Source organism: Nilaparvata lugens, chromosome 3 (assembly GCF_014356525.2).
Source record: "Nilaparvata lugens isolate BPH chromosome 3, ASM1435652v1, whole genome shotgun sequence".
Taxonomy (NCBI): domain Eukaryota; kingdom Metazoa; phylum Arthropoda; class Insecta; order Hemiptera; family Delphacidae; genus Nilaparvata; species Nilaparvata lugens.
In genome coordinates, this window is record NC_052506.1 from 87,199,811 (window position 1) to 87,219,249 (window position 19,439).

At 33.2% G+C, this 19,439-nt stretch overlaps 1 protein-coding gene across 2 annotated transcripts; it reads left to right on the forward strand.

The window, feature by feature from the left end:
* The first annotated feature begins 331 nt into the window (after positions 1 to 331).
* LOC111056716 (ATP-dependent RNA helicase WM6) lies at positions 332 to 18,427 on the forward strand. Of its 2 annotated transcripts, XM_039424922.1 has the most exons (12): positions 343 to 520; positions 2,555 to 2,759; positions 3,923 to 4,143; positions 5,151 to 5,334; positions 7,557 to 7,675; positions 9,792 to 9,923; positions 10,651 to 10,797; positions 11,902 to 12,077; positions 13,180 to 13,317; positions 14,780 to 14,897; positions 15,812 to 15,876; positions 18,165 to 18,427. In XM_039424922.1, exons 2-8 carry the CDS (start codon positions 2,555 to 2,557, stop codon positions 12,025 to 12,027), a joined length of 1,134 nt encoding a protein of 377 aa, XP_039280856.1. In that variant the 5' UTR covers positions 343 to 520; the 3' UTR covers positions 12,028 to 12,077; positions 13,180 to 13,317; positions 14,780 to 14,897; positions 15,812 to 15,876; positions 18,165 to 18,427. The 2 variants fall into 2 exon arrangements, with proteins under 2 accessions (XP_022199829.2, XP_039280856.1); XM_022344137.2 differs by lacking the exon at positions 11,902 to 12,077 and having other exon boundaries at positions 332 to 520.
* Positions 18,428 to 19,439: the final 1,012 nt, after the last annotated feature.

Here is a 19,439-nt window from a genome sequence, read left to right on the forward strand (position 1 = left end):
ATACTATAGTAATCTCTTTGTAATCCACTCGTGTCTGTCTTGCGAAATTTGTACGCGTGCGTAGAACAAATGAGTAACATGTCAAGTATTTGAAAATCCAAATAAAATCAGCTCATTAGTTGTGTTTTGTTGATTCTGATTACAATGATTCCGATTCATACTGGCATGATAATCGTATAAAATCTTTCAATTATTTTCAAGTTTGTGGAATTCGACAAGAAATATTTTGTTACAGTTGCCAAAATTGCTCACCCAAAGCACTGAAACTCTAGCACCTGCGCACAAATTCCGCGAAGCAGACGTTTGTTACCGCCTACTATATAATTAATCCAACAATTCCACGAAAACGTGAACAAGCAAGCAAGAAAGCTTCCACTTCCAAGCCAAGCCTACAAGTTTTCTTCTTTATTTGTGAAGCAAAGAGGAACATACAAAAAAACTATTCGTTCCTGTTCTTTGTGTGTAACTGGTTGAATTGTGCTAGTATTACTAGAATTCTAAACCATCTTCCATTTAAAAGGTATGTTTTTATTAATTTTAGTTACATTGCTACAAATTTAATGTTCAGTCCTATATCGTTACTGTTTGTCGAATTGCATTCTCAAACGTGCGCCATTATGCTTGTATCAGAGAAACAATGCATAGGTTTTGGTGTTTATTATTACTCAATATTGAGTGTGAAAACCTTTTTTGCTATTGTATTTCAAAAATATGGACAATTTTATGAAAAAAATTAATTTTCATTTCAATTAAGTCAAGAATACAAATACGATAATGTAGGCCTATTTATGATAAACAGGATTTGATGCATGGCTACTTTATATTTACTAGTATGTACTTGTGAGAACGTTTTGTTGATTTTGAACTTTGATTTTCATCAATGTTTCAGTAATACCCTAAGGCAATTCTCAGTTTTTGAAAAATGATGGGTATAGTATTTATAATAGTTTTTACATTTTCATATCTTCATGACTGATACGGTAGCTGTAAGCCTATTCAAAACATTATGCCTAATTACTACCCATCAATACCGCATTATTACCGTAAACGATTGTCGAATTAAAGTTAAGTTTAATTAATGCCAAAACTTCAACAAGAGTAATCGCGTGTAGCTCATTATTTGTGCTCCACTTTTTTATCACTAGGCTATTTTAATTTTGAATAGTAATTTAATGTTGTTAGTTTCATTTATAGTTGGGATAAAACAATATATACATTAATTAATCTTCATCCGCTCGCGCCTTATAGAGTTACAATTCTGCTCGCATGGCGGCAATTTGGCCGCCCTTGATATTTTTTAGGATTCTTAAAGTTTATAAGATATTTCCAATGTTACTGATTACAAGAACTAAAGTGCGAGATAAATTACTTTTAACACGGCTCTTTCTCGAAGACGGAGAGGTCCGATGCTCTATCCTCCTCCTCCACTAATCACTCCCACTACCTAGCAGCATTCTCCTTCTTTTGTGTTTGAGTGAGAGAGCTTTGTAAAGCGACGCGGCAACACTCCCCTCCATCTATTGCTGGCAATGTTCCAATTAGTGTACTGGTCAGCAGGTATATTGGTTTGTGTATGTCACAGAGATGTTTTCATCACAAGAACATAAAGCAAAATGACACGGCGCATCCAATTGTGCGCAGGATATCCGTCTGTGTCTACGCTACAAACTGTGGAGGGAGAAATGGGTTTCTCCTTTTCATGTTAAAAGTAATTTATCTCGCACTTTAGGCTAGCCTAATATAAGTTATTACAGGGATATAATTTGATTCTAATAAATCATTTTCTGTAATAAATTTACTTAGCATTCGTGAAGTTTTCTATCTTTTTTATTATAAATCACTCAAAAAAATCTGTTCATCCATGATATCATTCCAGATACATGTTGACAAGCTATAATTAAGAGAATGATAATTGAAAACCGTTTTTAAGCAATAGAAAAAATCAAATCTTCTGTCATGTAATTTAAAAAAATTAAATAAAGAACAATAAAAAGTTTTTCATTGTAAATTATATGTCCAATTGATTTCGAAATTAATGTATTTATGAGAAAAAATATAAAATGTTTATAGTTCTCATACATAGAGAGATTTCAAGTATATCTTCTGATCCATTCACACTATCATTGTCTGCTTCAGATGTGTCACTTCTACTTTCGTACAGAACTCTGTCAATTTCAAAGTTACTAAGTGCTATTTTTCAATTCAAAATAATCCTTAGGACATACTACACTAAATATAAGTCAAATCACACACTAAACAATAGTGTACATCTTATAAAAAATTAAAAACTTAAAAATACAACATTCAAAAATAACACTACTGGTGTTATTCGTAAAATATCTCCAACAATGCTCATAAATATAGATGAGAAACTGTTAACTAGCTACTGTGACTAGTGCAATAACTTTGAAAACCGGTTGTGATAGATGGCACGACTGCTGGACGCAGTCGGGGCAATATTCATTCTTGTAGAACAAAAATATTCATTTGGTGCAGAAAAAATACGAATAGATACCATTCCAGGGTTAAAATGCATTATTTTATTTGATTTTAGATGGCTGACAACGATGATCTTTTGGACTACGAAGATGAAGAGCAGCCAGAGAATACCGTAGTTGATGGATCAGGAGACGCAGCACCTAAAAAGGAAGTGAAGGGAAACTATGTATCAATTCACAGTTCCGGTTTCAGAGATTTCCTTCTGAAACCTGAAATTTTGAGAGCAATCCTTGACTGTGGTTTTGAACATCCATCTGAAGGTTTGTTCATTTTTAAATAGAATTTCATAGTTGAACAGCAATAGCTCATTTCAAAATATCAAGCAATATTTGAAAATATTCTTGTTTTTGACGGAAATTTTTAGTTATAGCGTTGTGGCAGTAGTGTGGAGCTTTTTTGGTAATCTTATATTTCATGAAACTTCTAACTTCTACACTGTATGAATCAATCAAATCTAATTTTGACTTTTCCATTTCTGAAAGTTAATGGTTCTATTACAATCATCCACTTTTTCCATTTCCTTGTGAAGTATCAATCGAACACCTCAATTAATTAATCAATTGATAGGAGTATATGGATTTCTCAGTAACTTGGAACATCAAGGATATATTCTTTAATTAAGGCTGCATCTCTTAATCTTGAGGTTGTGCAAAGGCTAAAAATAAACTTTCCACTCGTGATATTTTTCTAAGTTTTTCGATTTGTATATCATCAAGCTATCAAAATGAAAACGTTTTCTCAGGAAAACATTTTTTTTCCGATCATTACTTTTTGATAAATCAGCGACTGAATTTTGAATTTTGTGGGACAGAACATTTCAAATTCAGTACGATAAAAATCCATGAGATTTAGAGGATGGATTCTTCATGGTATTGTTGATCTAGTAAAACAAAAATTTTCTGAAAATATGAATTTTTGGAAAAGTTATACAATTTACCAAAAATAACTCAACTAAAAGTTATTTTTGGTTATTTTTAGTAAATTGAATAACTATCTTGTAAATTGATATTTTCAGAAAATTTTTGTTTTACTAGATCAACAATACCATGAAGAATCTATCCTCTAAATCTCATGTATTTATCTCTTTCCGAATTTGAAATGTTCTGACCTTAAAATTTAAACTTTAAGCGCTCATATCTCAAAAAGTAATGATCAGAAAAAAATGTTTTCCTGAGAAAACTTTTTCATTTTGATAGCTTTATAATAGCTATACAAATCAAAAAAACTTTGAAAAATATCACGAGTAAAAAGTTTATTTTTAGCCTTTGCACAGCCTTTACTGCGAATCCTCACAAGTAAATTTCTTTTAATGGCTGGCAATGATTCTGTACATGCGAATATCTATACTTTATTAAATTTCTATGAATTTAATACTTTCACGTTACTATTTATTTTATTATTATCTGTGATTTTTACCTTCCAGTGCAACATGAATGTATTCCTCAAGCTGTACTTGGAATGGACATATTGTGTCAAGCGAAATCCGGTATGGGAAAAACTGCTGTATTTGTGTTGGCGACATTACAGCAAATTGAACCAACTGACAACCAAGTCAGTGTATTGGTCATGTGTCATACCAGAGAGCTTGCATTCCAAATCAGCAAAGAGTATGAACGATTTTCGAAATGTATGCCAAACATCAAGGTAAGCTTTATGTATGAAATTTTCATTTTTAGTACTGTTGAGTTACTAGGTACCTAGCTAGGCCATGACTGCACAGTTCGCCATTGATGAAGGACTCGACTCGGCGATAACTGCCTCGTATGTCTTTGAGCTTAACTTGAATGACGGCAAAATGCATTTGTTTATTTGTGGATACAATTATTACAAATCATATAAATATTTACGCACAGATATAAACCTAATAAGCTAAGCTCACCTTATGTGAGTCTGTCCATTCCTGAGTTAGGAGCCCAGCCCATGTAGGAGGTGTTAGACATTGTCATGTGTCCCCGGCAAAGCCACACTCTCACTACTGGATGGAAACCCACTAAGCTGCCTATTGCTCCTCAAGAATAAGACTGGCATCCTCATAAACTAACTAACGCTTCCCCTCTGCAACGGTAAAAGTGCCTAGTCTGTATTCGTCCTAATACTACTGAAAATTAGTGTTGCTATTTCTCTATCCAGAAGGTATCTTCTATATATAGAATTTTATAAACATGTTCTGCTTCAATCTATAGTGCCAACTCCCATGTTTTCTCATTTGTGTTATATCACATAAATTATGATAGAGGCATTCCTTCCTTTGGTTCATTTTTCATTGAAATCTGATATAGTTTTGTTGGCTTGACTTTATTAAGATCCTCTCCAAAACAGAAGTAGGAATAGGGCCTACTTGAGAATTTTTTATGAAAATTCTGTTACATTTATATTGATACGCACAATATGCCAAAGGTTTTAAACGTTCGAGTTATTTATTTCTTGAATAGTTATAGTTATTTTTAACTCATTCTCAATGGTACTTGAATACAAAAATACTGGATTAGTGAATAGGTACTCATCTGTGTACTGTAACTGCAGATTTTGTTGAAAAATGGAATGCATCAGGTTTAGTTTTTTTATTCTTGTTTTCTTAAACATTTCATATACCAGAATATTAGATCATAAAAATGTCTCTAGTGAATAAAAATAATTGTGTTTGTATTTAGGTTGGAGTTTTCTTCGGCGGACTGCCGATTCAGAGGGATGAGGAGACGTTGAAATTGAACTGTCCTCACATCGTGGTTGGAACACCCGGACGAATTTTGGCGTTGGTACGCAACAAGAAGCTGGACCTCAAGCATCTCAAGCACTTTGTCCTTGACGAATGTGACAAAATGTTGGAACTGTTAGGTTAGTGCTTCATCATTCTAAAATTGAGAGATTATTCATCATCCTATTGATAATTCAAGGTTAATATACAATATTATGCAACATAATAAAAAAATATGTTTCCATCCAGGGTCTACACTTTTACAACTGTCTTGGTCAAGGAATTGAGAGGCATTTTAAAGGTGCATTTTCGTTTGTGCGTAAAATTCCGCAGTCGACGACGGCAAGCATTGTTTACATTCATATTGTACAAATCTTAAGTGCGCTAAAACAGCTGATCAAATAATTTTTTTCATTATTTTTGTGTTAAGTTAATTATTCAAGAATTAAATCATTTTTAATAGTATAAACATATTGACATATGGTAAGTATAAAAAAATATAAACTCAACCTCCCACATTAAAACATAATTGAGCATAATCTTTAGGTTATTTAGACAGATTGAAATCTATCCAATCTGAGATTCTCAACCTGTCGTGGTCGACGACGGCATTTACGCACAAACGAAAACCCAGCTTTAGATTACAATGTGAAAACCATTCATTTTAAACTTCTGTTCTAAACCGAGAGTTAACCGGTTAACTAGAATTGCTATCGAAATTGAATCTTTAGGCTCAATTCACATTGAAGAGACGTGGCGCTGACTTTTTGTCACTTCCACGCCACTCCTATATAAACATGATCCAATGCAAACTGAAGTGACGTTTCGCCATGCCATTTTTATTTATTTAATCATTCAGAATTACACAACTTACAGAAAAGTACCACAGGCTTATAAGCCCATAAAACGGTTCCATTTATAATTTATACAACAGTCCATACGTAGCTAGGTTATGTTTCACTTAACATTCTTCAATTACACACTCAATTTACAGTTCAAAACACAAGAATAATTTTGTTTGCATTTAACCATATGTTTATAATATAGTTATGGTAGTTGGAAAATTCAGTGCCACCCTACCGCCACGTCAGCGCCACGCTACTTCAGTGTGAATTGGGCCTTGAAGTTTTACGGAAATGTTTTTGAAGCTATACAAAGTAGCCTAAAGTAATGTTTATTGGAAAAGTTCTAATCATATTTTTCCAATAAGAAGCTGATCTCTTACTCAGCTTTCTTAGTGAACATAGAGCTCACTCGGTCATTCTAGGCCGCCAATATATTTTTCAAAGTATGCCCATTTAATCTCATATTTGTCTCATCCAGACATATTCTAGAAAAATAACCCATTATTTAATTATTAATTTGTTGATTCAATATGCACAATTAAAATAATTGGGGGACCAACACTGTTTCTCCCCCGAATTTTGATTAATTTAGTCCAGAAAGAAGGTTATGTTGAATTATGATTAATCATATCTAATATCGGGGCACCGAGATTCGCTCGTTATTTTTATTCATTGATAAACAGAACACAATTCTCTAAAATGATCGTGTTTTTATTTCACAGCTGGATATATGTCATCTTATGAATTTTGGGGATGCGATATTTATGTTTTTTTCATATACTCGCTCACTCACTTTTTTACTATCCACAACTGTTTCAGCCAAGGTTGAATTATCCTTTTAATGTCCTCCAGCGAGTTCTCCCAGGGATGAGGAGACCTAGTGCAATCGAATTTTGATATCATAAACCTACTATATTCCAAATTTCGTGAAAATCGTTAGAGTCGTTTTCAAGATCCGTTGAACATAAATAACCAGACAACCAGATATAACGTATAAACAGATATACAGAAATCGCTCGCTTCATATAATAGGATTTATTGGACCATTTTAATAAAAAAAAATTTAATCAAAAAAATATAAACATATAAATACAGAAATCGCTCGCTTCATATAATAGGATTTATTGGACAATTTTAATCAAAATTGGGGAAAGAAACATTTTTGGGTTTATCTTGTTGATTCTCTTCCAATCATTAATGTGATATCGTGATTGTGGAATGTAATAAATAAATATAACTTTATGTTCCATATTTTCTAAAATGTATGAATTCAGGGCTACTTTCTTGTATTTATAAAATAGAATTATAGTACCCTTTGAAATTAATAAAACGTTACAATTTATATTCTTGTTTTATTATTTTATCAATTTCAAAAGGTACATCAATTAATTCTATTTTATAAAAAACTTGATGTATTCAACTAAATTATTCTACCAAAATTTCATAGAATAAGACATTTTTCTTAGTCATAATCTGTTTCGAAGTTTACTATTTATGCTGTTTTTTCGTCTCCACAGATATGCGAAGAGATGTGCAGGAAATATTCCGAAACACGCCGCACAGCAAACAAGTCATGATGTTCAGTGCAACTCTCAGCAAAGAAATTCGTCCAGTCTGCAAGAAATTCATGCAAGATGTAATTCTATTTGTTTATTTCGGCTGTTACATTGGGTTATTCTTGAAAATCTGCGTTATTGTTCAGCATCTGATTCGTATTTCTTCATCGGTTGGCTTATTCCATCACTATTATAGCTCTGTCTTCCTCCGATATACGTTTATCCTCGACAAAAACCGCCATTCCCCACCAATTTCCAAGTCTATTCCCTCTTCACACTGTGTCTTACATTTTCGACCTGCGTCATAGATTGTTCATTATCGTCTGAAAACAAATGTCAGTAGTTGTGCCGCTTCCTTTACAAATGTTTTCCGGAAGAGCTTCAAATTATTTCGGCAATATTGTGTCAAAAAGCGTCTGATATACTCTACAAATAAAACTCGTTACTTGAACGACATGCTACGAAAAAATATTCAACATCAGTCTTGAAGATTGTCGATCCGATCGTACTTGGTTTGTCGTAAATGTGTTGAGTGTCGTCAACACTGTTTGGAGACGTAAATGTTTGGTGATCACTGTGGCACTGGGGTGCAGAATGTGAATGCGGAGTCCGCACAGCAGACCGCACCAAACTTCCATGTGGACTTCATGCAGCAGTGGACTGGCATCCCTGCCAGTGAAGCCTCAAACGTGAAGTATGAGTCTCTGCAACGGGTATGACTGAGCCGTAACGGTGACTATTCATCTCAATTTTTTTCAATTTTATCGCTTCTCATTAGTATTAAAGGCTTTCATATAACTTGATACATGAAAGAAGTTTTAGAAAAAAATCAACCCCCGTAACTAAATGCTGACATATCAATGAAGTATTTCTAAATGTAGTCAAGAAGGCACCAGCTATAAGATGATATCGTAAAAACCAAAATTTGAATCTCAATTGACCTCAGGCTCTGATATCTTTTGTTGAATTTGGTAAATTCTAAAATTTAGATCTTATTTGACCTTAAACATAGTTATCCATAATTAAAATTGGCTTAGTTTTTTTATAAAACAATATTAAAAACATAATAGGGTAGAGTGTGCGAAAGAACCATTTTAATACTAACCTCGCCCTCATATACAACTCATGAAGGCAGACTTCCCATTGTGTATCTTTCGCACAATTTTTTTACCAACTAGTAATTTTCTCACTATTACAACGTACACAGTTTTTTATTGTTTTTGCATATATAATTCTGTTGAGAAGTGGTACCGTGGACATGGGTGTCCAAACTTTGCCACTTTGTAACCTAAAAAGCTATTTCTCAGATTGTTATATTAATGTTATCATCTATTGATTATAATGATTATTCATTTATTTGATAGAGCAAACAATACAATAGTCGAAAAAGAAATAACAGACTATTGCCTAAAACTTCCTAATTTTTTCTCAAATCGTTCAATATGTAGGTTATAGTAACTTCTTACACCAATTCTTATAAAATCACAAGAAACAGTGGATGGTATTGAGCAGGGAATAAAATAACCAGTTTGAATCTATAGAAGAATTCAAATTCAGATGCAATTTTTGGTGAATTTTTTTGTGAACTGTATTTTCTTGTCCTTGTGTCTAATGAATTTGATGCCATTTCAATTCAATATGATGCAGCTAAATCTTGAATAAATTTACATGATAGGAAGGTTAGTTTCAAATTATTCAAGATACATGAATATTGATTGATCCATGACGTGGTATGTGTTAGAATTAAACACTGCAATAGTGTGAGAATTAAATAATTGTCGAGATGACTTTTTCAATCGAGTAATATGAGAGAACATTGAGTTACTCAACTTTGAAGCTTTCATGTCACTTGGAAATATCTGTGGTTTTTTGACAATTTCTTAGTCTTTTTCATTTAATATGAATAATTACCATAATATCAACTTCTCAACTACACACAAAAAAAATGATATCTAAAATTGCGAAAACATTTTTTAGTTATTCAAACTCACTCAAATCTAAGCTGATATACGCTTAAAATTTAATTGCAAGTATTGTAAAGAGCAATGTAGCCCAACTATGAGCCACTGGTGTTCAGGGGATAATTGCTGAATCCCATTTGATTGATTATTCCAATTAGCTGTATGATAATGTTGTATGGAGATGGCATCCGTGTTTTTGTTTTGTGATTGTTTGCTAAGAGTTGTTTTCCCTCAGCCGATGGAAGTGTACGTTGATGACGAGGCCAAGCTGACGCTTCACGGCCTGCAGCAGCACTATGTCAAACTCAAAGAAAACGAAAAGAACAAAAAGTTATTTGAATTACTTGACATACTTGAATTCAACCAGGTGAGTCATTTCATTTCCAATATTTTCTTCATCTCTGTGTCTACTGAAGCTATCGTTGACGTTGGAGTAGTGTTCATCATTCTCGTCACACTGATATTATTCCGTGTTTCATTCATAATATTTTGATTGATTAATTTCAGAAAAATATTAAATAAGTACTACTTGATTTTTGTAACATGAACTAAAGTTTGCTCGAATTTTCTCAAAAGTTCAGAAATACATACTTATCACAAAAATTTCGACATTGAATGATTACCTGGAGAAAGGTGGAAGAATCATTGTTTTATTTGTATATGCGATTGAGCGTCGTACTAATGAGTGACCTTACTGTCAATCAGGAAATTCTGGAATAGTCTTCTGAACAAATAATTGTGTAGAGTTTTCTGCAATACACACATTTTGTATAATAGGACTTACATGAGATTGGCTGAGAATTGCTATCTTATTGTTAGTAGTAATCATTTCTTGGAACAATTTCTCATTAACAATTCCGAATACAGGAAAGAAGTTTCTTATTTATATGATTAAAATTGATTTCTCGTTTGGAAATTAGTCAATTGAAGCTTTCTTAAAATTCTTGTGAAAATCAATTGGATTTAGTGATTATGATTTAGATTTGTTGGATTTAGAAATTCTTGTTGAAATCGGTTGAAGTTGGTGAAATATTGAAGTCAATATGCATTATTTATAAAATTAATTTTTAATGTATTATGTAACGAATTTGCAGGTTGTTATATTTGTGAAGTCAGTGCAGCGCTGCATGGCCCTATCGCAACTCCTAACAGAGCAGAACTTCCCTGCAGTGGCCATTCACCGTGGCATGACACAAGAAGAACGATTGAAGAAATATCAAGAGTTCAAAGAGTTCCTAAAGGTAACAAGTGCTATTATAATTGACTGTTCATTTCGGGGTTGTCCCTCAATTTAGTTTGTAATTAATAGTAATTAATATAGGGTACTCTTTCTAATTACCAACGCCAGAAAATGGTTACACTTTAGTAATAAAATATGTGCTAACCACTTCAAATTCAAATTTATTTAACATTATACACGATTATGATTTACAATATACATCTTATTTTGGAATCCCCCTATCAAACTAACAATATATAACTCATTTTGTAATCCCCCCACTAAACTATTCATCTGTGTGTAGGGGGGAGTTCTACGCTCAATCTTGAAAGTAAAAAATAGAGAATATAATTATTTATAATATAATTTGGATCTATTTTTAAAATTAATATTACTGAACAAGATAATAATAGTGATAATGTATTCAGCTGTCCCTCGATAATCCGACAGTTAAGGGACCGAGATAGAGTAGGATTACCGAAAATGTCGGATTACCCAAAATGCTTTATTCTTAATGTGTTTGAACTCGATGAAGTTGAAAAACAAGGAAGAAACAGTAAAGTTACATGTAATTTCTTAATTTCAGGATACAAAATGTTAGTACAAGTAAGTTTTTAAAAGAATTACGGAAAGAAATTTAAGTAAAATATACAATATTTTATATCTGGAGCGGAGCGGAGATGCATGTTGCTGCCGGACCCTGCGTCAAACTACCGAGTACTTCGGATTAAAAAGTTTCGGATTATCGAGGGACAGCTGTAGTTCAATCGATGGATAAACTTACTAATTACATCCAAACATTGATTAATCACTTGCAGTGAGAAACATTATTAGGGAGTATATTTATTTCATTGACCATTTTTTATTTACTGATTTAGGTCCTTCTGTCCTTATTATATATTAACTTGGCCACCATGTTATATTGCAATGCATTGCATTTTCAGTTTATCAGACTCTATTGATTTTGACTGGAAATTACCGAACCTATTCCAATTTATGATTGGCTTGATGTAATGCTTAAGTATGATTACGTTTTATACTTGACAAAACTAATCAGAGATGCCTGTTGACTGTCGATTATTTTGGTATTGATAGCTGTGAATAATATTATCATTTTTATTTACAGCGAATTTTGGTAGCAACGAATCTGTTTGGCAGAGGAATGGATATTGAGAGAGTCAACATTGTATTCAACTATGACATGCCTGAGGATTCAGACACTTACCTGCAGTGGCCATTCACCGTGGCATGACACAAGAAGAACGATTGAAGAAATATCAAGAGTTCAAAGAGTTCCTAAAGGTAACGAGTGCTATTATAATTGACTGTTCATTTCGGGGTTGTCCCTCAATTTAGTTTGTAATTAATAGTAATTAATATAGGGTACTCTTTCTAATTACCAACGCCAGAAAATGGTTACGCTTTAGTAATAAAATATGTGCTAACCACTTCAAATTCAAATTTATTTAACATTATACACGATTATGATTTACAATATACATCTTATTTTGGAATCCCCCTATCAAACTAACAATATATAACTCATTTTGTAATCCCCCCACTAAACTATTCATCTGTGTGTAGGGGGAGTTCTACGCTCAATCTTGAAAGTAAAAAATAGAGAATATAATTATTTATAATATAATTTGGATCTATTTTTAAAATTAATATTACTGAACAAGATAATAATAGTGATAATGTATTCAGCTGTCCCTCGATAATCCGACAGTTAAGGGACCGAGATAGAGTAGGATTACCGAAAATGTCGGATTACCCAAAATGCTTTATTCTTAATGTGTTTGAACTCGATGAAGTTGAAAAACAAGGAAGAAACAGTAAAGTTACATGTAATTTATTAATTTCAGGATACAAAATGTTAGTACAAGTAAGTTTTTAAAAGAATTACGGAAAGAAATTTAAGTAAAATATACAATATTTTATATCTGGAGCGGAGCGGAGATGCATGTTGCTGCCGGACCCTGCGTCAAACTACCGAGTACTTCGGATTAAAAAGTTTCGGATTATCGAGGGACAGCTGTAGTTCAATCGATGGATAAACTTACTAATTACATCCAAACATTGATTAATCACTTGCAGTGAGAAACATTATTAAGGAGTTTTTATTTCATTTGACCATTTTTTATTTACTGATTTAGGTCCTTCTGTCCTTATTATATTAACTTGGCCACCATGTTATATTGCAATGCATTGCATTTTCAGTTTATCAGACTCTATTGATTTTGACTGGAAATTACCGAACCTATTCCAATTTATGATTGGCTTGATGTAATGCTTAAGTATGATTACGTTTTATACTTGACAAAACTAATCAGAGATGCCTGTTGACTGTCGATTATTTTTTGGTATTGATAGCTGTGAATAATATTATCATTTTTATTTACAGCGAATTTTGGTAGCAACGAATCTGTTTGGCAGAGGAATGGATATTGAGAGAGTCAACATTGTATTCAACTATGACATGCCTGAGGATTCAGACACTTACCTGCATCGTGTAGCCAGGGCAGGACGATTCGGAACAAAGGTATCCATCCACATGTATTTACACTTAATTTTGAGTTTGTATTCCATAGCAAACATTTGTAGAATAATAATAAATCAACTGCGACCGATAAATTATTGTCTCAATCGTCAACTGAAATCTATTCGCCTATTAAGCCTGGTTTTCATTAGTAGAGTTAGTGGTAGAGTTCCCTGGGCAAGTACTAACTATCTTGAGAATTCTCTCAATAAAAACGTTCATGGTAGAATAGAGTGGGACAGCACAGTGTGATAGTACTCTACCACTTGCCTTCCCCCACCGCCGCTTCTCGCTCTAATCTACCACTACTATGCTAATGAACAGTGTCGAGTTGGTAGAGTAGAGTCGTGCTGTAGGCTATCAAGTTTAAGAAGTATTGTTATTTATTAAAAAGTATTAATTTATCACTAGTAGTTCTGTGAACAGTAGACCTCGCGCAGTTATAAACCACAATCTCTTCTAATACTGTCCATCAGAGTAAATTCCGTCGTGTCGGCGAGATATCGGTGTATAAACGACTAATGGCAGTTTGGGTTGTTGTATAGACAATGCTAATAATTTGATGTAAACAGCTATATGCTACTATCATCAAAATCTTACCGAGTTGAAAGAAGAGAAAAGTCGGGAGAAAATACTATGCTGTTTCAAGTTATCAATTGCATGCCTCAATGCATGCACGCAATAAATACACACAACAGCTGTGTTTTCAGTAAGTTACATTGAGATATTGAATTGCATGCGTCATTGCATGCAAATTTATAATCCACTCGACAGCTGATTTATGATTAATAATGATTATTATTGTCTATTCTATAGACTGATTTTCACTCTAATATTGGCGTATGAAGGAGGCTTCTTTTCCTTTTATATTATCCTTGAAATGCAAAATTTCCAAAAAAAAACCTTGTTTAAACGTCGACGTGCAATTTAAAAAGGAACCTGTCAAATTTCATGAAAATCTATTACCGCGTTTCGCCGTAAATGCGCAACATATAAAAATAAAGAGAAATGCAAAACCGTCGACTTGAATCTTAGACCTCACTTTACTCGGTCAAAAAAGTGTAAATTTATTATAAAGTATTGACATTTTGAGGTTAGTTCTGCTCACTAGACAGCACACTTATACTTTTCTCAATTGAATTGAAAACAGTTACTCGACCAAGTAAGTAGAGTGGAGTTAGTAGTATTCCAGTTACTCGACCACCAACTCTACTAGTGAAAACAAGGCTTCAACGTTATTAAGACACTGGCAAACTCAATCAATTCAAATTATAATTCTTGGAACATTTTTTCTTATCATTGACTTATATGGAAGATTCTGAATTACGTTTTAGAATCAGTTTTGATCTAAATTTATCGAGAATTAACGCTTTGTTTAGCATGAGTACCGAAGAGAATATTTTTTAAAATCCTTTACTTGTAGTGCACTGGATATACATATAATAATACTCTTGAATACTTTCAGGGATTAGCCATCACCTTTGTGAGCGATGAGAATGATGCGAAAATCCTGAACGATGTCCAAGATAGATTCGATGTCAACATTACTGAACTACCTGACGAAATCGACCTCTCTTCATACAGTAAGTATTAGATTAAATTATATTGTCCCAAGTGAAGTCTGTTGATTGCAATTGGGAATATTCTTAAAAAAACTTATATGTGAAATTGTGGAGAGAATGAAAAAAGGCGAACCTTGAGCTGATACTCTCCAGAATTTAGATAGGCTGAAATAGAATATTGTGAAATGTCCGAAATTAGGACTTACCTTTCACTATTAAATCATATATTAGGGTCTTCACTTTCGCAGTTTTTCAACGCAGTATTTTCCATTACTTCATATTTCTAGTTAACTACTGTACAAAAGAATGCAACTTTGAAGTATTCTTCTTACTAAGAACATGAAAAATTAAAACTAGAATCAGTTTAGTTTCTGTATATGAGTCAACACAGATAATACTGTCAATTTAACTGAAAATACAATAATTTTGTTATCAGTTTTGTATATGAATACAATTTCCGTTGGACCATTTTATAGCTGAAGTTCTATCTTCTTATTTTGAGATGTAGATAAGCTTACTATTTATACACCACATTCTATATAATTTACCCAAGTGTCAGTTGCAGTTTGCACGTAAATCGCTTATTTCTGTAATTGCAGATTCGTGTCCTCTCATTCAATTCGGATATTAACAGATTCAAATTAGTTGATAACAGATTAGATGTGATATCTGTTGATAACATATCTGATATGATAAGGTCTTCTTTCATTAGGGCTACTTTTGAATATAAATAAAAATATAAATCCAAGTACCATTTTCGTGACTGAATAATTTTAAAAAGGGTATTCATATTTATATTCTTATTTTTACTGATATGATATCTGTTGATAGCAGACTAGATTTTATGAAATAAAACTAGTTGTAATTATTTTAAATTTTTTATTAGTAAGATAACCATTGAAGTCAGTATTGTATGTGACAAATTTCTATTTCAGTTGAAGGACGATAGGTGCTTCCTCACCGTACAATGTTCTTAACCAGCAGTCGAGCTATTTCTAAGGTAAGTGTACTAAAAAGTTTGTTACTCTCAACATTTATAGATTGTAAGAAAATGTAAGCAGAAACTTCGTTCTTTAACAGGAAATACTTACTGATGCAAATGAATGTCAGAGATGTTTCAAGTGAATTTCTCCAGTTGCATGAAATGGAAAAAATCTGAGAAGAAAGAAATCAGCGAATTCTTTGTCAATCAATAAATTGGAAATGATTTTACGTAGCCTAAAGGTGCGTACAGATATACACGCCGCGATTATGAGCAATTCACTTTTAATCAGCTTATTATATCTGTATTTTTACAGAAACGGTAAGATACAGGTATAAAAAGCTTGGCATCAGCTGATTAAAAGTGAATTGCTCATGTTCGCGGCACGTATATCTTAACGCACCCTAAGAGATTATTTAGATTTAATAATCTTGTACACTTTCTTACTCCATGGCGCTACAGCCCATCCAGGGCCTTGGCCTCCTCTAGAATGCCTCTCCACTCCTCTCTGTTGGGAACCTTACGTCTCCAGCCAGCGCTTTCGTGGACATCCTTCCAGAATCTAAGAATCTTGTAGGCTATGTAATTATAAATCACTTCACCGAAAATTCAAAATTAGGAATTTCCTACTAAACTATTGTATGTGAATTCGTTATTAACCTCATGAATTAATTCAATACTTTTAAATCACTGTTCTTAGTTTTGTTCAAAGTATTTTTTGAATTCTACTGAAATTATTATTGATTTTAGTGCGAAAGTTGAAAATTTCCTGTTACGTTGGTTTATTTCCAGCTGATTCCTTATTCTTTATTGATTCATAAAATAAGTACATCAAAAATGATAGGGAGAGAAAAAATAAGGTAACCTTGTGCTATTCCTCTCCCAAATTTAGATAAGGTTACACTAGTCCGAAATAGGTTGTCTTGTTTATTCTTTTTTATTATTAACTGTTGCATATAAACTTAGCTATCATTCAATTCACTGCACTTTGACAAAAATCTAATTCAATCAATTACTGTATTAATTTTACGTATGAAGCCTGTAATTTACTTGTAACTTATATGGGATAAATGTCATATCATGGACGATTTTCAACGTGATAGTTGTACTTTCATATGAGTCTTGAAACAGTTGTACCTTGGGAGGACGACTTTAAACTGGACTCCCGGCACAGTGAAAATATAATTACCATGATTGCTGATTGGACCGTTCACACTTAGCACGACCGAGCTAGTATGAATAGTCCCATTAGAACACATGGGAATAATAGTCTCACTGTAACTCTAGTTACATACAAATCGACTGGACCGGCACAGTGAAAATATAATTACCATGATTGCTGATTGGGCCGTTCACACACAGCACAACCGAGCGAGTATGAATAGTCCCATTAGAACACATGGGAATAATATTCTCACTGTAACTATAGTTACATACAAATCGATTTTTGGACGTCCGATTTTTTGTCGCCCTTATAAATTCTATTAGATTGAACATAACTTGGCAAACACATAGTGAGCCCCTTCTGGGAACATGGAATGTGGTAGATTGTCCGATTCACAATTTACCAGGTGAAAGTTCCGCGTCCCATGGGAAGAATTTTGACAGATTCTGTACCAGAAACTAAAGAACTTTTAGTTCCAGTTCCAAATTCCTGCCCCACAATCAAAGCCTGGTAAATTGTGACAGTTCAAACTTTCAGAGCTCTCATTGGTAAATTGAATTGTAGACTGCTTGCTTCTCTGCTCATGCGCTAATAGCTTGTTTACCATTGCATAGCCATAGAATACATAACCAACAAAATGATGTTTGCTAACCATTCGTTAAATGAATTTTTATCTGTAGAAAATTTGAGACTAATGGAATGAAAGAAATGCACACTTTTCTAGACGGTTAGTTTGTAAAACAGCCTTTATTCATTTAACGCAGCTAGTAAACGACACATTTTGGTGTGAATCAACTTCATAAGTGTGCGCCAAAAGCTTGAGCCAACGATTTTGAAATGGCGTTTCATGGGAACATTTTGCACTAGTCAAATGATTGAGCCTTTTATTACCACTGGAATTAGAACAATTTACCACTTTTTTGTGTTCCCAGACCGTGCCAATGTGTATCTGGTAGATTTTGGAAGGACGGCAAAAAATAAATGTGTGTGTAACAGGCTTAAAGGTCACTCAGTGAAACTGATATGTGGGAATCCACAGCTCCTACATGTTATATTCATAAATTTATACTTTTATAATATTTGGAAAAACTACAAATTTCATGATTCTGCTAATTTTTAATTTGTTTCCTTTTTGTTGCAGGAACTCCGTAATAATACAGGAGATGTTAGATTAATTTTACTTTTATTCTGCCTGATCTTAATTTAAATTAGTTGACTCACCTATTGATGTGTGTTGTATTTTTCACTATAGCATGATTTGAATAAGATAAAAATACATTTCCACTTTGTGTTATTGAATCGATGTAAATCAATATTTTAATTACTTTTTTGTACAAGTGATATGATTTGTTTGTTCTATGAACAAATTGCATTTTCGAATAATATCATCGTATGTCATTCTAATTTGTATGTTTTATTATCCTGATACCCAACATTCATATTAATAACATCATGTATCAAGATTAATAGAAGAATTTGACGAACTTGCGTTCATATAGCTTATTTAACGAGTAATCTTAATGTCCGTAGTTTCAACTCTGGCTGTTCGCAATATCCATAATATACGGCTAGCTGTGCCATTACGTTGAGCGATTTTTCACAATCTTTCGCTCATTGTCTCAAATTTCGGCGCAAACTGCAAGAAAATGGGTGCAATTACATTTTATATGCTACTTACAACAAAGCTCTAGTGAACTTGAGCGCTATAAGAATAATTATATAAAAGTAACAAAAACCCCCTTATTCTTGGTAATTTAAGGAAATTTGACTTACGCTTGTGGGTGCCGAAACCAAATCCGAAATCAGAATCTTTCTATCTTTACATACACGGTGACCCACGAAGAGGTTTGCACTTTTAATTTTATATTACGTGCCTATTCCTGTACCGAAATCTTTGAAATTTCACACAGTTTAAAAAATGGGTTCCAAAAATAATCTGGGAAAATTTCAGCTCCCCTAACCTTCAGTAGAAAAAAAATGGTGGCAGTAGCTTTTCCAGAAAGCGAATTGGTAAAATTTTCAATATGCCGCCATTTGGTTCCTACGAGAATTAGGAAGCTGAAATTTTCCCAGAATATTTTTAGAACCTACTTTGTAAACTGTGTAAAATTTGAAAACTTTCGGTGCATTAATGGGCACGTAATATAAAATTGAACGTGCAAACCTCTTCGTGGGACACCGTGTATAAGAATTGTTGCGTTCAGCCGCTCAATTGAGCAGAGCTCTTGCAGTATGCAACAAGTCAAATTATTGTCGTATATAGTAGTAATCTATTCCCAAACAACTTCACAGTAGGTATGTGTAGGGTACTCGATCTAAATTGAGTCAGAATTACGGGACTTGTAGAAATGGAAACTCGGCGGTTTCTCCGCAACAAATACGCCAACCAATGTGCCGCAAAACAAGTGTTTCTGCG